At 47.3% G+C, this 17,402-nt stretch overlaps 1 protein-coding gene across 1 annotated transcript in view; it reads right to left on the bottom strand.

The window, feature by feature from the left end:
• SRRM3 (serine/arginine repetitive matrix 3) overlaps positions 1 to 17,402 on the bottom strand; it is an 80,105-nt gene that overhangs the window by 38,012 nt on the left and 24,691 nt on the right. The window contains exons 2-4 of the mRNA XM_038759892.1: positions 10,623 to 10,719; positions 5,403 to 5,648; positions 2,480 to 2,581 (exon numbers count right to left, since the gene is read on the bottom strand). Of these exons, the coding sequence (XP_038615820.1) occupies positions 2,480 to 2,581; positions 5,403 to 5,626 (326 nt within the window). The 5' untranslated portion in view covers positions 5,627 to 5,648; positions 10,623 to 10,719. The remainder of the gene's footprint in view (positions 1 to 2,479; positions 2,582 to 5,402; positions 5,649 to 10,622; positions 10,720 to 17,402) is intronic.

Below are 17,402 nucleotides of genomic sequence, written 5' to 3'. Positions count from 1 at the left end.
TTGCCAGCTGGGTGACTTTGGGCAAGTCACTTCACTTCTCTGGGCCTCAGTGACCTCATCTGTAAAATGGGGATGAAGACTGGGAGCCCCCCGAAGGACAACCTGATCACCTTGTATCCCCCCCAGCGCTTAGAACAGTGACTTGCACATAGTAAGCGCTTAATAAATGCCGTCATTATTATTATTATTATTCTCTGGGCCTCAGTTACCTCATCTGTAAAATGGGGGTGAAGACCGTGAGCCCCCCATGGGACAACCTGATCACCTTGTCACCTCCCCAGCGCTTAGAACAGTGCTTTGCACACAGTAAGCGCTTAATAAATGCTATTATTATTACTATTACTAGGCGCTTGGGAGAGTCCATTGTAACAATAAGCAGACACAATCCCTGCCCACAGCGAGCTTACAGTCTAGGAGACAGTCGTATTTATTGAGCGCTCACTGTATGCAGAGCACTGTACTAAGCCCTTGGGAGAGGACAGTACAACAATATATGTCTATATGGATACACCTGTATATATGTATATATGCTTGTACGTATTTATTACTCTATTTTATTTGTACATATTTATTCTATTTATTTTATTTTGTTAATATGTTTGGTTTTGTTCTCCGTCTCCCCCTTTTAGACTGTGAACCCACTGTTGGGTAGGGACCGTCTCTATATGTTGCCAACTTGGACTTCCCAAGCGCTTAGTACAGTGCTCTGCACACAGTAAGCGCTCAATAAATACGATTGAATGAATGAATGAATAAATAAATACTATTGAATGAATGAATGAACAATAGACAGACACATTCCCTGCCCACAACGAGCTTACAGTCTAGGAGACAGTCATATTTATTGAGCGCTCACTGTATGCAGAGCAGCATGCTAAGCCCTTGGGAGAGGACAGTACAACAATAGACAGACACATTCCCTGCCTGCAGCGAGCTTACAGTCTAGGAGACAGTCGTATTTATTGAGCACTCACTATATGCAGAGCACCGTACTACTACTACTAATAATAATGATGGCATTTACTAAGCGCTTACTATGTGCAAAGCACTGTTCTAAGCACTGGGGAGGGTACAAGGTGCTCAGGTTGTCCCACGGGGGGCTTACAGTCTTCATCCCCATTTGACAGATGAGGGAACTGAGGCCCAGAGAAGTGAAGTGACTTGCCTAAAGTCACACACGGGGGCCAAGCTGACTCTAAACTTAGACTCTAAACTTGTCTGCTGGGTGACCTTGGGCAAGCCACTTCCCTTCTCTGGGCCTCAGTTTCCCCATCTGTAAAATGGGGGCTAAGAGCGTGAGCCCGGGACCGTGTCCAACCTCACAAACTTGTATCTACTCCAACGCTTAGCACAGAGCAAGCGCATAACAAATACCATCAGTATTATTATTGTTGCCAACTTATACTTCCCAAGCGCTTAGGACAGTGCTCTGCACACAGTAAGCGCTCAATAGATACGATTGAATGAATGAGTGAACACAGCTGGCAATTGGCGGAGCCGGGATTTGAACCCATGACCTCTGACTCCAAAGCCTGGGCTCTTTTCCACTTAGTCACGCTGCTTCTCCAGCCACGCTGCTTCTTCTTCTAAGCCCTTGGGAGAGGACAGTCCAACAATAGACAGACACATTCCCTGCCCGCAGGGAGCTTAAGGTCTAGAGGGACAGGCAGACATTAATAGAAATAAATAAATTCCGATAATTTCCTGCTGGATCCCCAGCTCTGCCCAGACCAGTGGCCGTATTTGTAAGTAGATAATAATAATAATAATAATGTTGGCATTTGTTAAGCGCTTACTATGTGCAAAGCACTGTTCTAAGCGCTGGATGGTTCCCCAGCTCAACCCCCCTCCCCTCTGGTCCCATTTTCCCGGCGGCCACAGAAGGATTAGCACAGTGCTAAGCGCTTAGTACAGTGCTCTGCACATAGTAAGCGCTCAATAAATACGATTGATGATGTCGATGGCATCAGCACTGACAGGGAAGCCCAATCTCGCCCCATATGCCCATCGTGGGAAGCAACGTGGCTCAATGGAAAGAGTCCGGGCTTTGGAGTCACCGAGGTCATGGGTTCAAATCCCGGCTCTGCCACCTGTCAGCTGGGTGACTGTGGGTAAGTCGCTTCACTTCTCTGGGCCTCAGTTCCCTCAGTGCTCTGCACAACAGTAAGTGCTCAGTCAAGGCGATCGAATGAATGAACGAAATACTATCATTATTATTATCATTGTTTTTTTATCCATAAATATGATTGGAGCTTTATTATTAATTATTATTATTAGGGGAGGGCTGGGCGGACCTGACAGGCTGGGCCTAGTCTTGGTCTCCCTCCCTCTGCCGCCCCGCGCCCATGTGAGCCCACTGTTGGGTAGGGACCGTCTCTATACGTTGCCAACTTGGACTTCCCAAGCGCTTAGTACAGTGCTCTGCACACAGTAAGCGCTCAATAAATACGATTGATGATGATGATGATGATAGACTCACATGTGGCGTCCGTGCTGATCCTCCCGGGTCAACACTCCCTCCTTCTCCATCAGCATCTGCCGGAACGTGCCCACTTTCTGCCTGACCTCCTCTTCGGCGTACCTGGGGTGGGCAGAGCGGGCAAGGAGGCGTCAAGAGATTTATTTATTTTACTTGTACATATTTATTCCATTTATTTTATCCTGTTAATATGTTTTGCTTTGTTCTCTGTCTCCCCCTTCTAGACTGTGAGCCCGCTGTTGGGTAGGGACCGGCTCTAGATGTTGCCAACTTGGACTTCCCAAGCGCTTAGTACAGTGCTCTGCACACAGTAAGCGCTCAATAAATACAATTGAATGAATGAATGAATGAATGAATGAATGTGTGAATCTTCCCCTCCCGCTCCATCCTCCTCCCAGCACCCAGGACCGCCCCCGCCCCCATTCATCCCATTGATTCATTTGTATTCAATTGTAGTGATTATGATATTTGTTAAGTGCTTACTATGTATAAGCCCTGGGGTAGACACAAGATATTAAGGTTGGACACAGTCTAATAGTATTTATTGAGCGCTTACCGTGTGCAGAGCATTGTAATATGTGCTTCTAATAATATTAATAATAATGGCATTTATTAAGCGCTTACTATGTGCAAAGCACTGTTCTAAGCACTGGGGGATACAAGCTGATCAGGTTGTCCCACGTGGGGCTCACAGTCTTAATCCCATTTTACAGATGAGGTAACTGAGGCACAGAGAAGTTAAGTGGCTTGCCCAAGGCCCCACAGCTGACAAGTGGTGGAGCCGGGATTCGAACCCATGACCTCTGACTCCAAAGCCCGTGCTCTTTCCACTGAGCCATGCTGCTTCTAGACTGTGAGCCCACTGTTGGGTAGGGACCGTCTCTAGATGTTGCCAACTTGGACTTCCCAACCGCTTAGTCCAGTGCTCTGCACACAGTAAGCGCTCAATAAATACGCTTGATTGATTGATAATATGTACCTGTACATATTTGCTATTCTATTTATTTTGTTAATGATGTGCATCTAGCTTTAATTCTATTTGTTCTGATGATTTTGACACCTGTCTACATGTTTTGTTTTGTTGTCTGTCTCCCCCTTCTAGACTGTGAGCCCACTGTTGGGTAGGGACCGTCTCTATATGTCGCCGACTTGGACTTCCCAAGCGCTCAGTACAGTGCTCTGCACACAGTAAGCGCTCAATAAACACGATTGAATGAATTAATGAATGAATACTAAGCGCTTGGAGAGTACAATCCAACAAGAAGCAGCCACATTCCCTGTCCACTATGAGTTTACAGTCTTGAATGCTTTCCCCTAATAATATAATAACTGTGGTCTTTGTTAAGCCCTTTCTGTGTGCCAAGCTCTGGGGTAGAAACGAAGTAACTTTATTCTTTCAGTGGTATTAATTAAGTGCTTACTATGTGTCAGGCACTGTACTAAGAGCTGGGGTGGATACAAGCTAATCAGGTTGGACACAATCCCATCCCCTTTCTCAGGCCCACAGCACTTATGTCCAAGTCTGGAATTCATTCCTTCTCGACTGTGAGCCCACTGTTGGGTAGGGACAGTCTCTAGATGTTGCCAACTTGGACTTCCCAAGCGCTTAGTACAGTGCTCTGCACACAGTAAGCGCTCAATAAATACGATTGAATGAATGAATGACTTTCTCTTCATGTCTGTCTGCCCCTCTGGAATGTAAGCTCATTGTGGGCAGGGAGTGTGTCTGCTATATTGTTCTATTGAACTCTCCCAAGCGCTCAGTACAGCGTTCTGGACCGTAAGCTCGTCGTGGGCAGGGAAGGTGTCTGTTATATTGTTCTACTGTACTCATCATCATCAATCGTATTTATTGAGCGCTTACTATGTGCAGAGCACTGTACTAAGCTCTTGGGAAGTACAAATTGGCAACATCTAGAGACAGTCCCTACCCAACAGTGGGCTCACAGTCTAAAACGGGCAGACAGAGAACAAAACCAAACACACTAACAAAATAAAATAAATAGAATAGATATGTACAAGTAAAATAAATAAATAAATAGAGTAATAAATAAATAGAGTTCTACTGTACTCTCTGCACAAAGTAAGCACTCAATAAATACGATGGGCTGACTGATGATGTTGATGACGATGATGGCATTTATTAAGCGCTTACTATGTGCCAAGTACTGTTCTAAGCACTGGGGAGGTCACAAGGTGATCAGGTTGTCCCACGGGGGGCTCACAGTCTTAATCTCCATTTTCCAGATGAGGTAACTGAGGCCCAGAGAAGTGAGGTGATTTGCCCAAAGTCACCCAACTGACAAGTGGCGGAGCCGGGATTTGAACCCATGACCTCTGACTCCAAAGCCCGGCCTCTCTCCACTGAGCCACGCTGCTTCCCCACTGCTCTGCACACGGTAAGCGCTCAATAAATAGGATTGATTGACTGATCCCCGGGAACCCGCGGTGGCTAATTCGGCCCCGCCACGGTCCCCCACTCGGCTCACCATCTGGGCCGGGAGCCTCATTTAGTCTACAAATACCATTAAAAAAAGAAACTGAGGCCCAAGGTCATTCATTCATTCATTCAATCGTCTCTATCGAGCGCTTACTGTGCGCAGAGCGCTGGACTAAGCTCTTGGGAAGGACAAGTTGGCAACGTATAGAGACGGTCCCTACCCAACAGTGGGCTCACAGCCGTCAATCAATCAATCAATCAATCAATCGTATTTCTTGAGCGCTTACTGTGTGTAGAGCACCGGACTAAGCGCTTGGGAAGGACAAGTTGGCGACGTATAGAGACGGTCCCTACCCAACAGTGGGCTTACAGTCTAGAAGAGTCACCCAGGCTCTTCTAGGCCCCGTCGCCGAGACCGCCCAAGGCCGGGGGCTCCCCACCAGTCGCCCCGCACGCCCCGAGCCAGCCGCCCTTGCCACTCACCCCTGCTCCTCCATCATCTCCTGCAGCTCCATACATTTGAGCTCCACTCGCCGCTTCCTCTCGTGGTCCAGGATCTCGCGGTGGGCCTTTTTCCCGCGGCCGGGCTCTCCCGCCCGCGGATCCTCCTCCGGCTTGTACCAGGCTCCCGAGGCCCCGGCCTGCGGGAGGCCGTTGGCGGCATCCTGGGGCGACGGCATCCTGGCCCCATTATTGAAGGTGGACATGGCTCAGGCCTCGGGGCCGCCCCTGCGGGATGGGAAATGGGGGCTGATTCGGTCCCTGGGTATCGCCAGTCCCCCCTCATTCATTTATTCGGTTGCATTTACTGAGCGCTTACTGTGTTGAGCACTTGGGAGAGGACAACAGAACAGTAAACAGACACGTTCCCTGCCCGCAACAAGCCGACGGTCTAGAGACGAGCGTACAGTCTCCTCTCCACCTGTCCCACGCCGGGCCCTCAGGGAGGTGCAATCAATCAATCAATCAATCAATCGTATTTATTGAGCGCTTACTGTGTGCGGAGCACTGTACTAAGCGCTTGGGAAGTGCAAGTTGGCAACACATAGAGACAGTCCCTACCCAACAGTGGGCTCACAGTCTAAAAGACTGTGCAGAAGGGACAGTAATAATAATAATAATATTATTTGTTAGGTGCTTATTATGTGCCAGACTGAGCCCCCTCCTTCCTCTGTCCATCCCCCCCGCCTTACCTCCTTTTTTTTTTTAATGGCATTTGTTCAGCGCTTACTATGTGCCAAGCACTGTTCTAAGCGCTGGTGGGGGGGGATACAAGGTGATCAGGTTGTCCCACTTGGGGCTCACAGTGTGAATCCCCATTTGACAGATGAGGGAACTGAGGCTCCGAGAAGTTAAGTGACTTGTCCAAGGTCACACAGCAGACATGTGGCGGAGCCGGGATTCGGACCCATGACCCCTGACTCCAAAGCCCGGGCTCTTGCCACTGAGCAAGATCACCTTGTATCTCCCCCAGCGCTTAGAACAGTGCTTTGCACATAGTAAGTGCTTAATAAATGTCATTATTATTATTATTATTATTATTATTTGGAGTCAGAGGTCGTGGGTTCAAACCCCGGCTCCGCCAATTGTCAGCTGGGTGACAAGTAAATAAATAAATAATAATATATACATATATGCAGGTGCTGTGGGGAGAGGAAGGAGGTAAGGTGGGGGGGATGGGGAGGGGGAGGGGGGAGGATCTACCCCAGCGCTTAGAATGGTGCTTGGCACATAGTAAGCGCTTAACAAATAGCAACATTATTGTTATTATTAAGTCACCCCGTTGCTGATTCTCTGCCCCAGGAGAAGGGCACCCTCCCTGCCTCAACGCCCCAGCCCATCAGAAGCACTTCAATCAATCAATCAATCATATTTATTGAGTGCTTACTGTGTGCAGAGCACTGGACTAAGCGCTTGGGAAGTCCAAGTTGGCAACATATAGCGACAGTCCCTACCCAACAGTGGGCTCACAGTCTAAAAGGGGGAGACAGAGAACAAAACCAAACATACTAACAAAACAAAATAAATAGAATAGATATGTACAAGTAAAATAAATAGAGTAATAAATCTGTACAAACATATATTCATATATACAGGTGCTGTAGGGAAGGGAAGGAGGTAAGATGAGGGGGATGGAGAGGGGGACGAGGGGGAGATGCCCACCAGCTCGAGCCCCTAAATCCAGCCTGGCACCCACCCCCTGACCTCTGTGCCCCCTGCCCCTAGTATGAGGCCCAACAAGCCCCAGACCCCCTCTGCTCGCCCACTCCTCAAGAGAGAAAGGAGGGCTATCATGCAGAGCCAGGATCAGGCCTCTCTCCAGGCGACCATAAATATGTTTGTACATATTTATTACTCCATCTATCTATCTATCTATCTATCTATCTATCTATCTATCTATTTATTTATTTATTTATCTATCTATCTATTTATTTACTTATTTATGTTTGTACATATTTATTACTCTATTTATTTATTTGTTTATTTATCTTACTTGTAATAATAAATAATAATCGTATTTATTGAGCGCTTACTGTGTGCAGAGCACTGTACCAAGTGCTTGGGAAGTCCAAGTTGGCAACATCTAGAGACGGTCCCCCTACCCAACAGCGGGCTCACAGTCTAGAAGGGGGAGATGGACAACAAAACAAAGCATATTAACAAAATAAAATGAATAGAATATGTACAAGTAAAATAAATAGGGTAATAAATAAGTACAAACATATATACACACATATATATATAAAACCACAAAATAACAATAAATAATAATCGTATTTATCGAGCGCTTACTGTGTGCAGAGCACTGTACTAAGCGCTTGGGAAGTCCAAGTTGGCAACATCTAGAGACGGTCCCTACCCAACAGCGGGCTCACAGTCTAGAAGGGGGAGACAGACAACAAAACAAAACATATTAACAAAATAAAATAAATAGAATATGTACAAGTAAAATAAATAGAGTAATAAATACGTACAAACATATATACACACACATATATATATATAAAACCACAAAATAACAATAAATAATAATCGTATTTATTGAGCGCTTACTGTGTGCAGAGCACTGGACTAAGCGCTTGGGAAGTACATATACTTGTACATATCTATTCTATTTATTTTATTTTGTTAGTGTGTTTGGTTCTGTTCTCCGTCTCCCCCTTCTAGACTGTGAGCCCACTGTCGGGTAGGGCCCGGCTCTAGATGTTGCCAACTTGGACTTCCCAAGCGCTTAGTCCAGTGCTCTGCATGCAGTAAGCGCTCAGTAAATACGATTGATTGATTGACCCTCTCTGCAGCCCGGAGGAAATTTTATTTATTTTATTAAATAAATAAACCCCCTCTGCTTTCTCAGCTCCCTGCTCCTCTGCGGGGGCATGCAAGGAGTGGTCCAGCCTTCGAGCGTATTTGAAGTCCTTTCATCCATTGTACTTCCAGTTGCTAAGCAACGGCTTTGCCCCATCTCCCTCCCTCCTGGGGAGAAGCAGGGAAGACAGAAGGTGGGATGGGATGGAGGGGCCTGATCCTAAGATTTCCCAAGGCCTCCCCCCTTCCTGAACATCCCATCTCCACCCTCCACCCACTGATTTTAGAGACTTAAACTGCAGGTTGTGAGCTTGTTGAGGGCAGGGAACGCATCCTTTCATTGTTGTATTGTCCTCTTAATAATAATAATGGCACGTATTAAGCGCTCACTATGTGCAAAGCACTGTCTAAGGGCTGGGGAGGATACAAGATGATCAGGTTGTCCCGCGGGGGGCTCACAGTCTTCATCCCCATTTTACAGATGAGGTAACTGAGGCCCAGAGAAGTGAAGTGACTTGCCCAAAGTCACCCAGCTGACAATTGGCGGAGCCGGGATTTGAACCCATGTTCTCTGACTCCAAAGCCCGTGGTCTTTCCACTGAGCTACGCTGCCTCTCTTCCAAGCGCCTAGTAAGGTGCTCTGCACACAGTAAGTGCTCAATAAATACGATTGAATGAATGAAAGATCGGAACTGAGAATCAGGAAACCTGGGGTCTGGTCTCTGCTGGGTGGCTTATCCATGCTGGGCCTCAGTTTCCTCGTCGGGAAAACGGGACTCGTGGCGCTGCTTTCTCCCTACCTCACAGGCCTGCTGTGAGGATAGGATGACATACGGAACGGGACGAGCGCTTCATACAGTGCTCTGCGCACAGTAAGTGCTCAATAAATACAACTGAATGAGTGATGCTTTGGAAAAATGAAATCCGATGATATTTCTCCAAGTTTTCAGAGCATTCAGTAAATGTCATCGATTGATTGGCCCCAAGCAGTCCATGCCGACCTGGAAAACCAGACCCCGAGTATGTTGGGAAGGGGTCTGGAGGACTGAACACTGTCCCCCACCCCCAATATTAATAATAATTAATATAATTCATATAATTAATTATAATTAATAATTAATATATAAATAATAATATTAATAATAATGTAATAATTAAGTGTTTACTGTGTGTCAAGCACTGTTCGGAGCACCGGGGCTGATACCAATTAATCAGGTTGCACACAGTCCCTGCCCCACATGAGGCTCACAGTCTTAATCTCCATTTCCCAGATGAGGTAACTGAGGCACGGAGAAGTGATGTGACATACCCGAAGTCACACAGCAGACAAGTGATGGAGTCAGGATTAGAACCCAGGTCCTAATCCTCCCAGACCGGGCTCTGTCCACTAGGCCACGGTGCTTTCCCCTGAAGCCCCTGTTCAGCCCTTCCTTTTTGCCTCCAGGATAACTTGTATACATTTGTACAGATTTATTACTCTATTTATTTTACTTGTACATATGAACTATGTTTATTTTATTAATGATGTGCATATAGTTATAATTCTATTTATTCTATTATTTGCCACCTGTCTACATGTTTTGTTTTGTTGTCCGTCCCCCCTTCTAGACTGTGAGCCCACTGTAGGGACCGTCTCTATATATCGCCGACTTGTACTTCCCAAGCGCTTAGTTCAGTGCTCTGCACACAGTAAGCACTCAATCAATATGATTGAATGAATGAATGAATGAATGAATTTCTATTTATTCTGACGATCTGACACCTGTCCCCATGTTTTGTTCTGTTGCCCGTCTCCCCCTTATAATCAATCAATCGTATTTATTGAGCGCTTACTGTGTGCAGAGCACTGGACTAAGCCCTTGGGAAGTACAAGTTGGCAACATATAGAGACAGTCCCTACCCAACAGTGGGCTCACAGTCTAGAAGAGGGAGACAGAGAACAAAACCAAACATATTAACAAAGTAAAATAAATAGAATAGATATGTACAAGCAAAATAAATAAATAGAGTAATAAATATGTACAAACATATATACATATATACAGGTGCTGTGGGGAAGGGAAGGAGGTAAGACGGGGGGATGGAGAGGAGGACGAGGGGGAGAGGAAGGAGGGGGCTGAGTGTGGGAAGGCCTCCTGGAGGAGGTGAGCTCTCAGTAGGGCCTTGAAGGGAGGAAGAGAGCGAGCTTGGCGGATGGGCAGAGGGATTGGGGGCATTCCGGGCCCGGGGGAGGACGTGGGCCGGGCCGTCGTTGGGTAGGAAACGTCGCTACATGTTGCCAACTTGGACTTCCCAAGCACTTAGCCCAGTGCTCTGTGCACAGTAAGCGCTCAATAAATACGATTGAATGAATGAATGAATGAATGAACTGTGAAACCCTCTGTTGCTCCCACTCACCTCTCAGAAGGTGGTGCCCATCGGCTGGTAACCGGTCACCCTGGGCACAGCCTCCGCTGCTGCGGTGCCCTCTCCAGCAGCCTGCGGTGGGAGAACACTGGGCAGTGCCAGGTAGAAAGGGTGAGAGACAGAGACAGAGAGAGAGACACAGAGAGAAAAAGAGAGAGTGAGAGAGACTTGATTTACTGACCAGTCAACCTTGTCCACTGCTCCCTACCCTCCAAGCCTCCTCCTGCCATGAGAACTGACGCTCCCCACCCCCCCCCACAAGCCACAAGAGCCGGGGTGGGGGTAGGCCGAGGCAGATTTATTTTATTTTATTTTATTTTATTTTATTTTATTTTATTTTATTTTATTATTTTATTTTATTTTATTTTATTTATTTTATTTTATTTTATTTTATTTTATTTTATTTATTTTATTTTTCATTTTATTTTATTTTTATTTTATTTTATTTTGTTAGTATGTTTGGTTTTGTTCTCTGTCTCCCCCTTTTAATAATAATAATAATAATAATAATGGCATTTGTTAAGCGCTTACTATGTGCAATGCACTGTTCTAAGCACTGGGGGGGGATACAAGGTGATCAGGTTGTCCCGCGTGGGGCTCACAGTCATCATCCCCATTTTTTACAGATGAGGTAACTGAGGTTCTGAGAAGTTAAGTGACTTGCCCAAGGTCACACAGCAGACATGTGGTGGAGTCAGCATTCGAACCCATGACCTCTGACTCCAAAGCCCGTGCTCTTTCCACTGAGCCACGCTGTTTCTTTTAGACTGTGAGCCCACTGTTGGGTAGGGACTGTCTCTATCTGTTGCCAACTTGGACTTCCCAAGCGCTTAGTACAGTGCTCTGCACACAGTAAGCGCTCAATATATACGATTGATTGATTGATTAACTAGGAGGGGCTGCAGGAGATGAAGGGTCCAGCATTAATCAATCATATTTATTGAGCGCTTACTGTGTGCAGAGCACTGTACTAAGCGCTTGGGAAGTCCAAGTTGGCAACATCTAGAGACAGTCCCTACCCAACAGTGGGTTCACAGTCCAGAAGACTGGACTCCTGTTTTGTCAGCTTTTTGGTGGGTTTGTTTTTTATGCAGCGTGGCTCAGTGGAAAGAGCCCGGGCTTTGGAGTCAGAGGTCATAGGTTCAAATCCTGGCTCTGCCAATTGTCAGCTGGGTGACTTTGGGCAAGACACTTAACTTCTCTGGGCCTCAGTTCCTTCATCTGGAAAATGGGGATTAAGATTGTGAGCCTCCCGTGGGACAACCTGATCACCTTGTATCCTCCCCAACGCTTAGAACAGTGCTTCGCACATAGTAAGCACTTAACAAATGCCATCATTTTTATTACTATTAATTGAAGCAGAAATACCCCCCACAAAATCTGGCAATGACTCTCCCCCGGCTTCAAAGCCCCTTCCTTCCTCTCCTCCTCGTCCCCCTCTCCATCCCCCCCATTTTACCTCCTTCCCTTCCCCACAGCACCTGTATATATGTATATATGTTTGTACATATTTATTACTCTATTTATTTATTTATTTATTTTACTTGTATATATCTATCCTATTTATTTTATTTTGTTAGTAGCTTTGGTTTTGTTCTCTGTCTCCCCCTTTTAGACTGTGAGCCCAACTGTTGGGTAGGGACTGTCTCTATATGTTGCCAATTTGTACTTCCCAAGTGCTTAGTACAGTGCTCTGCACATAGTAAGCGCTCAATAAATACGATTGATGATGATGATTGAAGGCCCATGTCCTCCAGGAGGCCTTCCCGGACTAAGCCCTCCTTTCCTCTTATCCCGTTCCCTTCCACCTCACCCCGACTTGCTCTCTTTAGTCATCCTCCCACCCAGCGCCTCAACACTTCTGTCCGCATCTGTCATTTATTCTTTTATATTCACGTCTGGCTTCCCTCTGGACTGTTACGGGCCGGGAATGTGTCCATTTATTGTACTAGTGTTCTCTTCCAAGCGTTCAGCACAGTGCTCCTCACACATTCATTCATTCAATCGTATTTATTGAGCGCTTACTATGTGCAAAGTACTGTCCTAAGCGCTGGGGGGATACAAGGGGATCAGGTTGTCCCGCGTGGGACAGAAGGCGCTCAGTAAGGATGACTGATGGACTGACTGACTGATGACAGGACCCCCCTCTCCTCCAGGAGGAAGCAGGGCCCACCCCAGGGACTCTATATGTTGCCAATTTGTACTTCCCAAGCGCTTAGTACAGTGCTCTGCACATAGTAAGCGCTCAATAAATACGATTGATGATGATGATGACTGGCAGATGGTGGTAGCAATGGGAGGATGACCCGAACTGCTGTCAGGATGGGGAGCGGAGCCACTCGGACCATTCCGACCCGGCAGACACCAGGATGCAGAGGGTTTGGAAGATTACAAATGCCATTATTATTATTATTATGGGGGAAAGGGGACACTACATCAGCATCCTACCCCCCAACACACACACACACACACACACACAAAAAAAAAAAATCCACCTCCCCCTAGCACCGACAGCTCAGCTGAAATCCTTTCCCCAAACGTTGTTCAGCCACAAAATCCCCCGGGGACCCATCCACTTGTACCAGCCCAGCCCTAGTTCTGATTGCCCTCCTCTGTCACCATCAATCGTATTTATTGAGCGCTTACTATGTGCAGAGCACTGTACTAAGCGCTTGGGTAGTACAAATTGGCAACATGTAGAGACAGTCCCTACCCAACGGCGGGCTCGCAGTCTAAAAGGGGGAGACAGAGAACAAAACCAAACGTACTAACAAAATAAAATCAATAGAATAGATAGGTACAAGTAAAATAAATAAATAGAGTAATAAATCTGTACAAACATATATACATATATACAAGCGCTTAGTACAGTGCTCTGCACATAGTAAGCGCTCAATAAATACGATTGATGATGATGATGATATACAGGTTCTGTGGGGAAGGGAAGGAGGTAAGATGGGGGAGGGAGAGGGGGACAAGGGGGAGAGGAAGGAAGGGGCTCAGTCTGGGAAGGCCTCCTGGAGGAGGTGAGCTCTCAGTAGGGCCTTGTCTCCCCTTCCCACCCCCTCACAGGAGAACCGCAAGGGAAGGGGCTTTCTCCTCAGGCCCCCATCCACCCTACCATCCACCCTAGCAGGGAATATCGTTGTATTTATTAAGCACTCACTGGGTGGAAAGTACTGTACTAAGCGCCGGGAAAGGAGACACGTCTCGGAATTAATCAATCAATCAATCAATCGTATTTATTGAGCGCTTACTGTGTGCAGAGCACTGGACTAAGCGCTTGGGAAGTCCAAGTTGGCAACATATAGAGACAGTCCCTACCCAACAGTGGGCTCACAGTCTAAAAGGGGGAGAGAAGAGAATTAAATTAAGCAGAGAAGCAGCGTGGCTCAATGGAAAGAGCCCGGCCTTTGGAGTCAGAGGTCACGGGTTCAAATCCCAGCTCGGCCCATTGTGAGCCGTGTGACTTTGGGCAAGTCCCTTCACTTCTCCGGGCCTCAGGTCTCTCATCTGTAAAATGAGGGTTAGGACTGTGAGCCCCCGTGGGACACTCTGATCACCCTGTAACCTCTCCAGCGCTTAGAACAGTGCTTTGCACAAATAAGTGCTCAATAAATGCTGTTATTATTATTATTATTATTAATTAAGACACTTGTCCTCACTGCAAAGGCCTCTGGTATGCCCCTTCTTGCTTGGGCTCCTAGTAGTTTTGTTGGTTTGCTTGAGCTTGGGCAATTTGCTTGGGCTTTGGGTGGCTGAAAAGCTGCCCACTGCGGGCACCCTTGAGGTCCTAGGAGGTACGTGCCCTTGTCCCGATGATGATGATGATGATGATGGCATTTGTTAAGCGCTTACTACATGCAAAGCACTGTTCTAAGCGCTGGGGGGGATACAAAGTGATCAGGTTGTCCCGCGTGGGGCTCACAGTCATCATCCCCATTTCACAGAGGAGGGAACTGAGGCTCCGCGAAGTTAAGTGACTTGCCCAAGGTCACACAGCAGACATGTGGCAGAGTCGGAATTCGAACCCATGACCTCTGACTCCAAAGCCCGTGTTCTTTCCACTGAGCCACGCTGCTTCACGCTGCTGATCCTTCCAGGACGACAGCAAGCTGGGGGACAGGAAGGTGATACCATAGGCTGACAGCCAGGGTCGGCGCTAGGGACTCTACAATCCTGGCTCTGCCAATTGTCAGCTGTGTGACCTTGGGCAAGTCACTTAACTTCTCTGGGCCTCAGTTCCCTCATCTGTAAAATGGGGATTAAGACTGCGAGCCCCCTGTGGGACAACCTGATCACCTTGTAACCTCCCCAGTGCTTAGAACACTGCTTTGCACATTTTACAGAGGAGGTAACTGAGGCCCAGAGAAGTGAAGTGACTTGCCCAAAGTCACCCAGCTGACAATTGGCAGAGCTGGGATTTGAATCCGTGACCTCTGACTCCAAAGCCCGGGCTCTTTCCACTGAGCCACGCTGCTTCAGAAAGCCAGGCCTTGTCCCCTCTAGACTGTAAGCTCACTGCCGGGAGGGAATATGTCTGTTATATTGGTCTTTCCCAAGTGCCTAGCAATAATAATAATAATAATAATCATGGCATTTATTAAGCACTTACTATGTGTAAAGCACTGTTCTAAGCGCTTTACAATGTACTGCATGCACTAAGTGCTTAATAAACACAGCTGGTTGATTGATTTTGACTGCCCCATGAGCATGGGCCTGGGGAGGAGGGGTGGCTGGCTGTGTGGGGTGGGTCTGGGGTCATTCATTTCATTCATTCATTCATTCAATCGTATTTATTGAGCGCTTACTGTGTGCAGAGCACTGTACAAGTTGGCAACATCTAGAGACGGTCCCTACCCAACAGCGGGCTCACAGTCTAGAAGGGGGAGACAGACAACAAAACAAAACATATTAACAAAATAAAATACATAGAATAGCTATGTACAAGTAAAATAAATAGAGTAATAAATCCGTACAAACATATATCCATATATCCAGGTGCCGTGGGGAAGGGAAGAAGGTACGGTGGGAGGGATGGAGAGGGGGAGGAGGGGGAGAGGAAGGAGGGGGCTCAGTCTGTCGGCTTTCACCTCATTCTTGGGGGGCGTGAGGAGAGGGGCAGATCCGGGTAGGGATGGGAGGGGAAAGGGAATAAGGACCAGGAGTCCCAGGGCACTGACACTGCCCGCCTGGAATCTGGGGTTCTGCAGTGCCCACTCACTATATTTACCCCCCCTAAATAGTTCCCCACCCATACTGACCCATATTTACATACATTTACCCACCCATTTCTCATCCCGACTCCGCCACTTGTCTGTTGTGTGACTTTGGGCAAGTCACTTCACTTCTCTGGGCCTCAGTGACCTCATCTGTAAACTGGGGATGAAGACTGTGAGCCCCCCGTGGGACAACCTGATCACCTTGTAACCTCCCCGGCGCTTAGAACAGTGCTTTGCATATAGTAAGTGCTTAATAAACACCATCATTATTATTATCACTAGTACCCACCAAAAAGACCTGACATGAAGCAGCATGGCTAAGTGGAAGAAGCACAGGCTTTGGAGTCAGAGGTCATGGGTTCAAATCCCGGCTCCGCCAACTGGCAGCTGTGTGACTTTGGGCAAATCACTTCATTTCTCTGTGCCTCAGTTATCTCATCTGTAAACTGGGCATGAAGACGGTGAGCCCCACCGTGGGACAACCTGATCATCTTGTAACCTCCCCGGTGCTTAGAACAGTGCTTTGCATATAGTAAGTGCTTAATAAATACCATCATTATTATTATTATTATTACCCACCAAAAAGACCTGACATGAAGCAGCGTGGCTCAGTGGAAAGAGCCCAGGCTTTGGAGTCAGAGGTCATGGGTTCAAATCCCGGCACCGCCAACTGTCAGCTGTGTGACTTTGGGCAAGTCACTTCACTTCTCTGGGCCTCAGTTCCCTCGTCTGGCAAATGGGGATTAAAACTGTGAGCCCCCTGTGGGACAACCTGATCACCTTGTAACCTCCCCAGTGCTTAGAACAGTGCTTTGCACATAGTAAGTGCTTAACAAATGCCATCATCATTATTATTATTATTATCTTCACCTCCTACTGGCATTCTGGATTTCTTTTTTAATGCTAAGCACTTACTATGTGCCAGGTACTGTTCTAAGCTCTGAGGTAGATACAAACTGGTCAGATTCCACGCAGTCCGTGTACCCCATGGGGCTTCATCCCCATTTGACAGATGAGGTAACTGAGGTCCAAGGTTGCCCAGCAGACAAGTGGCAGAACGAGGATTAGAACGCAAGTCCTCTAATCCCCAGGCCCGGGCCCTTTCCACTAGGCCACACTGCTTCTCTCGGAAGCCTGGATTGGCAAGAGGGACTTGGGCCAAACCTCCACAACGTCCAGCCACCCTTCCACTTGAGAGGCCTCCTTCTCCTCCTCCCGTCAGTCGTATTTACTGAGCTCTTCTTGTGTGCAGAGCACTGTACTAAGCGCTTGGGAGAGGACAATGCAACAATAACCAGACACATTCCCTGCTTCTTAAAGGCAGAACCTTGAGCCCAGCTTCTTCTTGGGGTGGCTTTTCTCTTACCCGCAGACCCCCAGAACTTGCTCAACCCCCGTCCCCTCGGCCCCAGCCCCCCGCAATTCCTCCTCCTCATCCCGCCGCCGCCCTTGTCAACTAGCCCTGAAGATGGAAGAGAGGCAGGAAGGAGAACTGAAAGCAATTCTTTAAATTATTCAGTGGCTCGAGGGCTCTCATCTCCTCCAGAGC

Source organism: Tachyglossus aculeatus, chromosome 17, assembly GCF_015852505.1.
Source record: "Tachyglossus aculeatus isolate mTacAcu1 chromosome 17, mTacAcu1.pri, whole genome shotgun sequence".
NCBI lineage: Eukaryota > Metazoa > Chordata > Mammalia > Monotremata > Tachyglossidae > Tachyglossus > Tachyglossus aculeatus.
The sequence above is the reverse complement of the archived record's forward strand: the minus strand, read 5'-3'. Positions and strand labels throughout refer to the sequence as shown.